The sequence below is a fragment of the Temnothorax americanus genome, unplaced genomic scaffold (genome assembly GCF_048541705.1).
Source record: "Temnothorax americanus isolate GAGA-0224 unplaced genomic scaffold, ASM4854170v1 Scaffold51, whole genome shotgun sequence".
Lineage (NCBI taxonomy): Eukaryota > Metazoa > Arthropoda > Insecta > Hymenoptera > Formicidae > Temnothorax > Temnothorax americanus.
The window spans coordinates 975,855-990,297 of NW_027509668.1; the positions used below are offsets into that span (position 1 = coordinate 975,855).

The 14,443-nt window shown below is 43.6% G+C and overlaps 1 protein-coding gene across 3 annotated transcripts in view; it reads left to right on the forward strand.

The window, feature by feature from the left end:
• The window catches only part of LOC143904367 (kin of IRRE-like protein 1), a 360,894-nt gene that overhangs the window by 342,041 nt on the left and 4,410 nt on the right, over positions 1-14,443 (forward strand). For all 3 annotated transcript variants that reach the window (XM_077418993.1, XM_077418992.1, XM_077418994.1), the window contains 2 exons: positions 2,186-2,506; positions 13,273-13,503. In XM_077418993.1, coding sequence (XP_077275119.1) covers positions 2,186-2,506; positions 13,273-13,503 — 552 coding nt within the window. The remainder of the gene's footprint in view (positions 1-2,185; positions 2,507-13,272; positions 13,504-14,443) is intronic.

Sequence of the window (14,443 nt, forward strand, 5' to 3'; positions counted from 1 at the left end):
CGCGAGCTGTCCGCGCAGAAATCGCCAAAAGCGTGTGGCGCGACGACAATTGAAATGCAAAATCGCTGTTTTTACCGGGATCTCTTGGGGGAAAAAGAGCGCGGCGCGATTCCCGCGAGTCATCGCCGTACAATGGGAGGCGACCAATCATCGACCGTTAAATCGGCATTAATCCCCAGGCGAATTTTTCGCGTTTCCTCGTTATCCTTTTTTTCGCTCTTTCTCTCTCTCTCCCTCACCCGTCCGTGCGTGATCGACAGTGACGTTGACATGGCGATCGGCCGAGGACGTATTGACGTTGACGAATACGTCGAATGTGAGCGGCGCCGATCGGGGTGTGCCCCTCGCCCTCTCACCTCTCACCCCTCCCTTCTCTCTCTTTCTCTGCCCGGGAGGGGGCCCACTCGAAAATAAAATTGTCCGTCCTCCTTTCGCGCACCATCCGCTCCTTTGCCTCGATATCGAAACCCTCTCGCGGTGCTCCACCAATGCCAACGACCCGTAAACCCGATGGCATGATATTATTTTTGTACCTCTATCCGTTTCCTCTCCCTCTCCCTCCATCATCCTCCAACGTTATTGATGTCGGTTAGCATTCCGCGAAGCATTTCGGTAAGGAATATGCCCGTCGAAGCGTGGAAGAATGGTAAAAAGACGGGATTTCCGGCGCAGGGTCTCGCGACAGAATCGAGGATCACGTTATATGCCACTCGTTACGCATATCGAACATACAATTGGAATTCCGAAACGTTGAATTGAAATTTACGAAATCCCCAAACGCATGAATGAAACAAAGATATTCTATTTTCTCTCTCAAAAATCGCGATATGTAAAAATAGATTAATAATATCGATACGTTCCAAAAGAATTTTTTAAAACAGCGTCAAATTTTGTAGATTACTCTATTTAGCATAGAATTACTTACTCGTGAATAAATAATTTTCTGCAAAAAAATTTATCGCGATCCATTCTCTTAATAACTGATTGTGAGTGTAAAAATAAACTGTACATATATTTTTTCTCGGTGTGGTCATATTACAAGTGTTTACTTGACGTACTGATTTTTTGGCGTGGTTTTTGCGTAGAAAAATATTAAGAGAATACGCCGTTCTCTGCACGAGTCATCCGAGTTTGACGAACTTAGCCGCTTCTTTGTTTGCAAAACTAATTTGAATGCGTCTCTATTTGGGCGATGCCCTTTTACGAGCACGAAAGCGCGGGTTACAAATGTTTGTTCGCGGGGAATGGGGCTACGTGGCAAAGCGACATAAGAAACGGAAGGGCAAAGACGAGCGAGGAGAGAACAAGCGCGCGTAAAGTACAAACGAAGCATTGTCGAGATTCAATATACGTTTCGTAGATCCGCGAGTCATAACGAGGAGGAAGAGAGAGAACGACGACGACGACGACGACAACGACGACGATGACGATGACGACAGCGACGGACTTTGTGATAAATGAAATCTCGAGCGGATAAACGTGAAACTGGCGCGTTGAATATTGAAATTATATTGAAAGAGGAAACACGCGTATAACATTCTTGCGAAACGAAACGAACGGTATCCGTTCTCTTTGCCACGGTCACGACCGACGACTTTCGGTAAGAACAACCCGCGAGAATTGATTTCGACCGGAAGAAGAAAAAACGACGCGACGCGCCCTCATTCTCGACCAGGGAGGGAACGGCGAGATCCCGATGGCGCGAGCGGGAAGGATGTGTCACGCTGACAGTTGTAGTCGGCTCAGGCGGACCCGGAGATGCGTAAAGAAAAAGAGAGCGGGACACATCTCTACGCCCATTACGATCCTGGTACACTAAATCTTTGCCAGTCATGGACACGCGAGCATTTTTCACTCGCGCGCCGGGCTTGATTTCCGAGAGTTGGCGCGGGTCGTTGAACCGGTTGAGCCAACCTGTAGAGCCGCTTTCGGATGTATAGACGCGTACAAGATGTCCAGAAAATGTCACGAGACGGAAGTGGCGGTCGTGCGTGTCGCTGAGAAAGATTTAGCGTCAGGAGGCAACGGCTGCGGCCGCGAGAAAGAAAGAGGGGGAAAGCCTCTCGTGGTGCTTTTGTCGAAGCTCCATTATTTGCACGGGGCGACTATTTAAGCTGTACAGTTAAGTCACATAATATATGAACCGCCTTCCGTCAATTTCCGTCATCGACCACTCTCGTTCCAGGGAAACCGTTTCCGGTGCGCAATTGCACCTTGGCGAATCAGACGTATACCAGCGTAGAGGTGAAATGCGTGCCGGGATACGACGGCGGGCTGCCGCAGAAATTCGTCCTGGAGGTTTATCACGGCGACGTCGATTACCTAGCCAGCAGCCAGCCTCTCTACAACGTCTCCAACCCGGACGAGCCGTCCTTCGCCCTCGCCGGGCTGGAGGCCTCGGTCGAGGCTGGGGTCCATGTGGCGGTTTACGCGGTAAACGCCAAGGGTCGAAGTCAACCCGTCATTCTCAGCGAGGTCACGTATCGCGATGCCGAAAAACGCACCGGTAAGTACGTGCTTCCAAGTGACGTTAAAGCACCCCGTCGCATTTGTCAAATAATCGGAGACCAATGTTTGATCGCGACTATGATCTATGCGCGGCTGTTATTGATACGTGTCGACGAATCGGCAAAATTTTGTAATATTCTTATCTCGTTCTTGCGCCAAGATATATTCCTAGTCAGGTCGATAGCGCGATACGCGAGCAGATTGGATTATCGCGATGACAGGATGAAAAATCGTGTATCGTCTATCACTTACAATTAGTCGGCGCGAGATCGAATCGTCGAGGAGAAGTCAACCGAGCTCAAGCCTGCTCAATTCAGCGGGCATCCGCGATTGGTCGAAAATTTGCGAAAGGTGCTGGTTGGGTACACGGATCGACGCGAGGTCACCATGGGTTCATATGGGTCTTTCGGTCAGGGGAGGATGATTCGGATAGCGGCTGTTCTCGAGGTGGGTGGTGTCAACTGTCGACGACGCGGCACGGGCGCGGCGCGGTAAACAAGACGGATCACCATTCTCGAGACAACGTTACGAGAGACGAACGCACCACGCCCCATTAGTTCGTATATATTGCGCATCGTTGCTTATCAAGGAAAGCCCGAAAACGCGCCAGAATTAACTCCGAAGAATGTATATCGAATATATTTCGTTTTTCTCTCAATTTACAGAAATATCCGATCGAGAGAGATTCTCTATGGTATTATACATTATATAAAATCGATATTTATTTTTGATAAAGCGGTGTTTTAGGTGTTTATGTAAAAGTGCATTCCTCTGTAATTGGATTTTATAAAATTTAGATGGCGCTCCAAAATTAAAAGAGAAGAAATACCAGATTGCGATACGGACCAATTATGAGTAAATATCAGTTTTATTTTTGTGGCAGAAACGCCAGATTTGTCGATTTAGAGGTTTTTTTATAAATAGCAATCATTATTTTTACTGTAATTTGTCAATTTTCATTGTTTTGCATTTTTTTAATTAAGCTTCGAATTAAAATTTTCATGTTATTTTTTTATCGAATGGGGTGCAAAATGTTTTTTATATTTAACAAATGAAATTACGAGTTTAATTTAATTTTAATTAATTAAAGTACTATAGTCTCTCTCTCTCTCTCATTTTGACTTGAATTTTCTCATTCTTCAAAAAAACTCTAAACTCTTATTTTTATTTAACAACACACAAGTTCTTAATACCTTTAAACCTTTTGTACTACAACTATTTAATATATTATAAAAGCTGCAGAACATAAAATACATCTCTTCTATCTCTAAAATTGTAAAATAAATCTAGAAAATAAACTACTAATTATTTTCATTGTAAAGCGTGAGTATAGAAACAGGCGTATCTCAACACAATACAACGGGGAGTACGTACAGGGTAACGCAACGAGAACGTGGCAATGTTACGAGAGCGTCGCGTTGCGTATCATTAAACACGGTAGCAAATGAAGCCGCAACCAACTCGTGCTCGCGTAGGCAACGCAACGTAGTGTTACGTGCACGCGCATTCTCGTAAACAGTAGTTCTCGCGGTAGTCCGAGGTAAAACGGGCAGCACCCAAATCAATTGTCAGTGAAGTGATTTACGGTCGTCGCAGCGTCGATCAATTTGCCGCTCGATGGCGACCGACGCGGTTTTTCCGCGTGACTTTTGACCCTGTGGCTGCGAGCGCCCGCCAGTCCGCGTGCTCAAAAACAAATTGAGATATCTGCATTCGAACGTGAGCCGAAGGAGATTCTGGTCGCCGCGCCGCCGCCGCCGCCGCCGCCGCCGCCGCCACCGCCGTGGTGCGATTTATATCCGGTATCGATCACCCAAAGAGACAACTGTCGCCCGGAATTCTATCCCGTTCTGTACGTTCGTCACTTGTCGTTTATACGCGAAGAATCATGGAAGAGAAGCTGCGGCCACCGATTTTGGAAAAGACGGCGAATCTATCTTGCGCAGAAAGATCGAGAGGCGTTGTTAGACCACGCGAGAAATCGTGCAAATGGTAAACGGAGTATCCGTCGCGAAACACGACGTGCCTGACGGATTCGAACTTTTCACGCGATTTCACACAAGTCGAGGCGGCACTTAAGACGTTTCTAACTTATTACGCGAATTTTTTTGTTCCACCACATAGGCAACGAGCATCGAATTAAGGAAAGCAATTACAGATAATGGTCCCAGCGGCACCCAGTGCCGGGACTGCGCGAAGGACTTAGGGCGAAAAAAGGAAGTAAAGCGGAACTGCAAAGGATAGAAGCCTATCCAAGAAAGATACGAATGTACAGGGTGGTCATTAAGCAGCTGCAGCTTTCCTTTCTCTCCGTTCTTGTGCGATATCTCTCTCTCGTTCCTGACCTCGACCGTTCTCTTTGACTTCCTTCCCCCCCCCTCTCTCTCTCTCTCTCTCTCTTTCTCTCTCTCTCTCTCTCTCTCTCTCTCTCTCCTCTTTCCCTCTTTGTCTTTCTCTTTCTACATCTTCCTTCTTTATTCATTCTCTCTCTCCTCTGTTCTCGTCTTTTTGGACATTAAGCCGTTGCGCGTGCGGTAATTTTCCCAGGGTCATTTTTGCCGCTCTTCTTGCCCGATCGTTAACTTCACTTAGCTCTGTTTACCGCCGTCGTCATTTTTCTCGGTCCCCCTCTGTCCCGCGCCTCTTCTTCGTCGGTCTCACTCCCCTTTTCCCGTTTCCTCGTTCATATTCCCGTCCGATTTCGCGCTTCTCGTTTCCACGAGCGACCTCGTCAGACGTCGCCGAAGCGCCCACATCTTTCCACATGCACGCCGCTACGTTTTCCCTTCCATTTCCGTTTTTATCGCGTAACCTCGCCCGGTTATTTCGTCCCCGACGGCGATGGCGCGGTCGCCTTTTTTTTTTCACGGTCCGGCGAAAAAGAATAATTAGCGCCACTATCCACCCTATAGCGTTTCTCGCTGAAAGTGGTTTCCTTCGGAGACTGCTTTAAATGTATACACGGTCCCTTTCATCGTCGAAGCGGAAATCAGCGGACGATAGATCAGCGACTCGTTGAAAAAGTGTTCCCAGATTTCGACGATTACGAATATCGAGAAATGAAAACGGAAGTTACCTTGTGAGGCGAACTGGTAAACTCCAACTTCAGCATCTACGTGGCGTAATCGAAAAGTTTCGGAATTGGTCCTGTTAAAAGTAAACTTTATCGTTTATCGATACGAGCCCTTAATCCCTTTCGTACTTACTAGGTTTTTTTTATATACCCGTACGTTCGTTCCAGCGGTTTTGCCATTGTTCGAAAGTTGTTTTTTTTTTAATCGTTTTATGAGAGGGGCATTATTTATTTAAAAATGCTCATCGTCGCTCGCGAATCGGCGTATAACGCGAATAACAGAATTCGGAAAAAACGAACGAGCAACGTGTAACGATCAAATTTCTTCGGCTTTACAGTTACTTGTTATACGCCCTCGTCAACCTCTCACGACAACAATTCTCGTCCGAGATGTTTGCGAAACTGTCGCTCGAAGACCTGCGCGAATTTTAACTAGCAGTTTGCGCTTGACGGAAAGAAGATTGTTCGAGGGATTGCTATAGTCGCTCGTGCGGCGATATTTATTTATTTCCTGTTTCTCGTACAGACTTTAGAATTGAACGTAAGTAGTTATACTTATAAGACGAAAGTTGTGCAATATATAAACTCCGAAACCTAGTTCTTCAGATGTAACTCTTTAAAAAAAAAAAGTATTGCAAATTAATTCCTACTCTAATAATGTATCAGGAATAATCACTGGATCACAATTCAATTTAGGTACCAATCTTAAAATAATACACTAAGTTTCCTCAAATTTTGGGCCGAAAATTTTACAAACGAATGTATTATTCCATGTTACAAAACTATATCTAATTTACAGCGAACGCTGTGAAAATTTTTAATTACTTTGAAAATTAAAAGCGCGATTCATCATCCGCGCACATAGACTAATAACGTTTTCGTCTATAATGAACACCGTCCTTTGTACTCAGAATTATAAATGTCGTGACATTTATAACCGATTTATACGTAATTACCTTAGTTCGGGAGTACGCACCGTCCCTTTCCTTTTTTCTCTTTTAACTTGAAGGAATTTGCAGGATAGATTTATTATCCTACCGCTTTATCTACGGAAGACAATTATTTAAAAAGTGATATCCTTGTGCCGATTCAAAGCTCGTCAATTAAACAACGAACAATTGCGAGTACAAACGCGATCTGTGCGGCTTACATCGTGCGGCGTGCTACGGAGGATGGGAGGATTGATTCGGGCGATCCGCCGGGTTAATTCGGTCGAAACGAGCTCGCGGGTATTCGAATTACAGCGGCATCAAGGAGAGGTCTCGTAGAGCTACGGTCGTATCAGATAAAGGGTACCATCGACGTCGATGCCACGCGACGCGACGCGACGCGACGCTTCCTACAACAATTGAGATTAGAACTCGCCGACTCCGAAATCTTTCCAGTTGTCGACGATCGAAAGACCGAAACCCTCCGCTGCCCTTCCTTCTGCCATGAGCATTTATTACAGACAGGCTGCTCAAGATCTGTGGCTGTGCCTTGCCGCAGAACTTGGTCCTTTCATCTCGACTGTGCAAGCCAGACCGGGAGCCAATCCACTCCGTATGGCGGGATTGCGGTGGTAATTGCTGTCCGATTTCGCCTCGACACGCGTATACATATATTACGTAATACGTATAATACGCACGTACGAAGAAAAGATCAACGATGACCTCTCCGAACTTGCCGGATCTGCTGATTGCAATTAGAAGAACATTGCATGTCGAAACCACCATGTGTTAATTCCATAATTTAGTGTGGATAATGGTTATCTAAAATATTTTCACCCTTCTTATACGTACTGAATGATACGTTCTTTTATTAATATTCGCGATTGAGTGCAATGACGATATCTAAGATAACTTTTTAATACGTCCGACGTAGAATACGTTTCCTGATGCTTCCTGAAATTTTTATAAGCATCTCGCGTCTTCGAAACGGTGCATTCCCAGCGCGATGTCGACTAATTGCATCAAAGACGATCCAACTTACCGACCATCAACCTACCGGCCGTCTCTTCATCGCCCTTCGTTAGCTTTGATGAGAGCGCACGCCGATGATAGATGATCCGGAACAAAGGTTTCCTGATGTTCGAGTAGCTTTGTTGACTTAGCACGAGCTTCTTAAGCGATTAACACTAATCGGCTGATTTGCTACCGTATTCCCGCGTTTAGTCTCCAAGTTCACTATCCTGTGATGACTGATTATTGCACGTGGAATGCATTCCGCGCGTGGTATGCTATCAGAAGGAAAGTCTTTTCACAGAGTGTATCATAATGGTATTATAAAGATTCCAAATAACCGAATAAGAAAAGGAAATCGTACTAGAGATCAGAGAAATCGATTTATGACATTTCGGAATCGAACTCTTTCTAAAATAGCGATAAAATTATAATGAAATTACAATATTATACTGGTGGTTAGTAATTGTGTGGAACGTGCTAGGCCAGTTTACATTAAAAGCCCCAAAAGCTTACATTAGCTTCGGTTCTCGATGAGGTTTTCCACAATGAGGTTCAGAAATTTGTTCGAGAAATGATCCATGGTGACGGAGCGACGGGAGGTGAGCCGCGTGAACGTTTCATTAATTGAAAGCGGGGAGAGACTCCAAGTCGCTTTATAGCTGAAAGCGGGGGAAAGGCAGCGTAACAGCGATTTGGGGTCGACCCTACGTTGGAATTAATCCAGGTGAGCCAAACTTGGATTTGGGCGCCGGCTAAGCCTGGCTTCTTGGTGACTTAACCGGCCACCATGACCTCCGAGCTTCGTCTTATACCTCTAACGCGGACGCCACCGTTACGCGCTCTAACTCTTCCCCTTAAAGACGATCTTCCCTAACTCTGCCGAGCATACCGCTCCCCGGTAAGATTGTAAGATTCATTCTGAGTTTACTCTTACGCAATACCTTTATTTATGCCGAAAACTTGAATAAAATTTAATTAAAATTAAATAAAATTCAGATTACTCAAGACACGACTCACGCAGTCATTTTCTTGGTGCAAAATTACTATTGATATACCATCTTTCCATGGTATATCATAACCATCCATGCCAAAAATAACGAAATTACATAATTGAGATTGATCACCCGCCATTTGATTACCTGCCACGTCAGATAACAAAATTAATTGATGTCAAAGATATTGTGTTAGTAGATACATATCTTCCTAAAATCTCGCAGAAATAAGCGACAGAGATAACGATCCATCAAAAATACAGGAAAAGTTTCCGGCGTTCCTGACAGATAGACAAACTTTCGCAACATTTCGGATTGGGCGATCGGAATTTTCCTCCTTTTTTTTTCAAGTTCTCCCTATCTGCGTCGAGAGGGATATTTTTCCCAAATAATCCGAGTGGTTAGATTCCATTCCTGACCCTACTGCAAGTCCGATTAGTGATCTAAACTTCGATGAACTTGGGATTCGGGAACCCGCTAGGATATGCGATCTCTCTCTCCGTCTCCTTCCCTCTTCGAGAATCCCGCGTTAGTCCTTTCTCAAGGATCGACGATATAAGGACCGGTTTATCTTTACTACTCTGGCACCAGACGTTTCTCCGCGTAGAACTCGATTAAACTTCCATTGCAACTTTTACGAGACAGTATCGGAGGCTTAGGGTTGTATACGATCGCTAACTGTAGCTATTCCCCATCGAGCGCAAGTTCCATAGAAGTAATAACAAATTGAAAAATTACCCATCGATCTGAAAAACACACGCTCGCGCACGCGAGCCATCGCGAGCAGAGCGCAAGACCAATACAAGCCTTAACAAATGTGGAACATTCGACAATTTAAATTAAATTTCAAATCACAAAATTTTTGCGTTTTCGATATGTGTGATAGTAAAAGGAGCTTGAACAGGGAACAAAATGACATAGCGAAATGACGTAATTAAAACTCGAGATGTATTAAAACGAGACAGCGAGTCGTATCGCGGTCGAAAAATGATGGAGAAATAAATGAAATATTTAAAAGCTTAAGCCGTCAAAGTAGCGCGCGATACTCCGGCATTATAAATCTTCTTCAACTAAATTGTCAAAAGCCTTACTGCAGTTCATCCACAGAGCTGGATAAATTTACGAGAGTTTCTTAAGCTCGTTGCAATAGGACTCCGTGTCGCTTATGTGTGCTCACACGTGACATGCTCGCTGTACGTGCTGCTGCGACTTCCATAAATCTTCCTTTACAGTCTAGTCGAAGCCGTGGCCAATTACACGAAAAATGAAAACGACTATGCGTCGAATGCGATATTCACATCATCAGCCCGCGCAAAACGGTGCGCGGCGTGACTTTTTTCGTCCCCGCGCGCGCGCGATTAGAAGGATAGCCTTTGCGATTATGATTAACTGAAAAGCGCGAGATGTCGCGAAAAAAGTTAGCTAAGACATTTATATAATAGCATAAAAACTTTATACTAAACTCAGATTTTACATTCGTGAATGTCTTTTTTTTCTCGGTCGATGCTTTTTAATTTAAGTTCAATTCGCAAAACTCTAAATATAAATAATATCGCGCCATTTAGTATACACATAAGAAATAAAATTAAAAGTCGCAAATTTATTACAAACAGGATACATTTGCTCTCACAAAAAATCTTTCAATGCGAAATACGACGAGAGGTACTTTTTTAAAACGCAACAGCGCGTAATCACGTATGCGCCAAGCTATGCTATAATAGTCCCAGGGCGTGCAACGTTGTTTAGCTTTTTTTTTATTTTGAGCACCGCAGAAGGGAAAGATCCCTCGGGAAGAAATTCAGCTCGCCGTTCTGACGTGATTATACCTGGCGGCTTTCCGCGAATCTCCCCTGATATACGCACGCGTTTCCGGAACGGAAAATCTGTCCGCACTCGCGATTCGCGCAGCGGCACGCAATCGAGATACCTACGCAACGCGTAAAACGACAATCTCGAGATTCCTGCGCGGATATAAACGATCGCCTATGAGATGCAGCGTCGTTCACGAATTTCTTAAGCTCGCCACTCGCTCGTCACAATTCCGTCATTCGGTTGGAACGGTGCGGGCCGTGGCGTCGCGCGTTGCCGAGTTTCTCGGCATGGAACCCATTTACGGCCCGATAACATGCCCGGCATAATACCGCCGCGTGGCGCAGAACGTTCCTCGCGGGTTACGGGCTCGGTCACAGTGGTGTGTACCCTAGGCTGCCGGCTGATTAAACCCAGGGTTTTACGGGCATTACCGCGCACCACGCGCCGACAAAATATCTCACACGTACACACGTGGACGCGCGGCTACAAGCGTGCGCTTTAATGCATTTACACGTGTAAATATGATGCCTGTATTACGGCGGGAGTTGCCGCACGCCACGCAGACGAGACGGCTCAGACGGCCGATCCGATTGTCATCACGATGCCACTTCTCTTATACGTCATCTATGTGGAGCATAACGGGAAAAAAGGAAGGGTTTGTTGTTGCGAGAGAACTGTAACTACTATTCGATTTGAAAGCAATCAGTCTTATTGTTAGCTAGCCGTCATAAAATTATTTAACATTATATACGGTTGGTCTCGTTGAAGAATCTCGCTGAACAAATTTGTCTGCGGAAACACGCTGCTAAAGCGAAACGGAGTACTACTCTTAGTAAATAATAAAATACATTTCCTTGTGGCAACGAGACAGTTTCATATTACAGCGAAATAAAATTTACAGATTCATTATTTTCAGCAAATAAAATGATTTAATATTCTTACCGAATCTCTTTTCACCGTTTGTATAATAATTAATGTCCTTTGTAAAACACGCTATACTAACGTCCCTACTTTCGCCAGGCTCTCACCACCCGCGTGCAATCCCGACAAAAGAAAATGTAAAATCTGTGCGCTAAAAAAATATCTTGACGTAGAAATATTGTAATGATAATTACATTAAAAAAACAGCCAGGTAAATGAGAAATAGTAATATATTCAAACCGACTATATATTTTCTAATGGTGGAACGGTACATTAAACGTGCGATATAAGCGTGCATCTGCCTTCGCGAGACGGAAGTTGGCTTAATCGACGTAAATAAGTTGGCGAGAATTTAAAGATTAAAGCAAGCGAGCGGTATGCGCTCTTTCGCGCCCCCTTGCCCCCTTACCTATCTACTTACCTACCTACCCTCGTAGCTCGCAGTTCCGCTTCGCACACCAGCGCGCACCTGATTGCAACTCAGAACGATGCAAGAAAGCAGTTTTGTTAATTATCCGACAAAAACAGCAGGCGCGGTCCCACGCCCTGCCGGCGCTATCAAGCGGGACGCTATCACGTGTGCGGGAACGGGAGCGAGAAGCGTGAACGCGTGAAAGCGAAAAACAATGCTGCAAGATTTCTCATACCGTGCGGTGATCGTGCACGATCGTGAGAAATAATTTCGACGTGACGCGCTAAACCATAGAGCAAACCTCTGGTGTCATTGCGCGTCTATACCTCGGCACGCAAAATTTTGCAAGACAAAGCCGGAGGAGCGTCGCATGTTTTTATTCTAATGCTAATGCGTTTAACCCACTTCAAAGGTTCTATAATTGGCACTGGGATTTAAGATAGAATATTTTATTTATAATTTTGAATGTTTGAGTAATACAAAAGAATTGAAGAATCAGAATACATAAATAAAAAACATATATTACGTAAATTTTATAATATTAGGCCTGTTCGTTTTCATATATTTGAAAACTCGTTTTTTTTTAACTGACAAAATAATAATTTGTGAACTTATTTTGACACGAGACAACATTTCGTGTTTGAAGATTAAATAATTATTTGTCCTGATGCGTGACATAATCTTTGGGATATAAATGAATATTACATGACTGGGCTCGCATCTATATTGCAAGTGATTTTTAATCATCAGGGCGGCGTATCTCGCGGACTCTATGCCAGATGCTGCGCGCACATTGCCATTACTACTTGAGATTCTACGAACGATTCGAAAATACTGAATGCTGGTAAAATCCATCATGTACGTGACGGTAAAAAAATACCGCCTGCCAGATGTAATCCCGACATTGAAGAATATAAAATGTTTTCTCTACGGCGCGGCGACGTCGCGTCAGTCGGTGTTTGTTTACGCATATAGCAAAACTGACTTGTAGGAAGAGAAGGAGAACCAGAAAAAAATGAAGAGACTCATAAGTAGCATAGGAGGGTGAAAGCAACGTCTTCTCTTTATGGTGACACAGCGTGGTTATAATCCTCTTTCTCGGAAGATTATGCGCACATTAATTTTATTCTTCGACCACTGTGCGGCTTAACAACAAGTAGCAGTAATTCTTTTCTCGCAATCCTTATGATTCCGATTTAATTAAATATTCAACATCGCGTCTAGATCGTAGTAATTTTTAGTCTAAAGAAGGAAATACAAGCATGATGTCCAACACTTATTGATAGACCGATAGGAATAACGTGTTGAAGATATTTTTCTGGAATTAAGCAAGGCAAGAAGTAATTAATGTACATTTAACGTCTCACATCCTCACAATTTATAAGAAATTTATTTTATTTTATTCGTGCGATTGAGAGTGATCGGTTGCTGCGGATTTGGACGAGTGAAAAATAATCTTTCTAAATCGTTTCTAAATATGTTATTTATAGATTACTGACCGTATCCACTTAACTGAATAATTGATAAAGCAATTTAACGAGCAAATAAGTTTTAAGCGATCTTTGATTGAGCTCGTAACACACGAAGGTAAAAGTCGCCTTATCGTTGCAGGTCAGGACGCCGGCATCGTGTTGTCGCCGCTGATAGGCGTCGTGGTTAGCGCCCTGGTGACTCTGGTGCTCATCATCCTGGTAGTGGTGGTCAGAGTACGTCGGGAGCGCGTAGCAAAACCGCGGCACGAGAAACCGGCGGAACTCAGCGAGTTACCGCCCCAACAATACCCCTTGCAGAATTCTCAGCAGACCGTGGAGACTGATCCCGACGTGATCCCGAACAAGTTCGGTAAGACTCTTCGAAGCCGATACCCGCTAAACAGGCTCTGCGCGAATCCGATTACGATCGTTTGTTGACGTAGATTGTAGACCATTTGTATGAACGGGAAGGGAAGTATGGCACGCGTGCCTCTTTCAAACTTGGAATTAGCCCAAGACTTGCGAACTGTAAATATAAATATTCTATCGATACATCTTGCTCGTTGCAATTGTCTTCATATATATATAATTGAATATAAAAGAAACAATGTGATTATACCAAAACTGTATCATACCCATCTGGGATACTCTCAATTAGATATTATTCTCTCTTTTAGAAAAAATTTGTTCATCTTCCTACAAAATGTTCATAGACGCGTTAAGTATTTCTTTACAAAAATTATAGACTTCTAATTCAATGTAGAAAAATTAAGATTTTAATTTCCGTATACTGCTTTTATTTATTTTATATTCTATAAACTATTCCGTATTTATTTAACTTTGAAATTTCAAAAGTTACATGATACTTACAATCAAACTTAATTAAAGGAAGATTTTTGTTTAATCCTTTTAACCACGGTTTTAACCGGTAACCGTACTTTCTAAAGTGCATGAAAGTTTGTTCAAAAATAAAAGGAAAAACATTTACTTTGCCATTTTCAAAATTAAGATGAATAGAATCGTCTTTCCAAGAATCTATAGTATTTTTCGAGTATCTGCTTTTATTTTTACACAAGGAGAGCACATTAAAAGAGTTGATGAAAAAGTTTAAAGAAGCATGAAATATCGCTCTCTTCGCCAAACGTTTTATCATTAAAGATAGGAATTTCGGTCGCGACTTGGCCGCGAACTTTTATCCTTGCCGCGTGATCTAAAATAAAGAATTGGCGAAGAATAAGGAACCGCGAGGGCGGGCGAGAGAAAGAGGAGCGCACCCCCGAGCGCAACTTATTCTCCGCGTTTCCACCCCA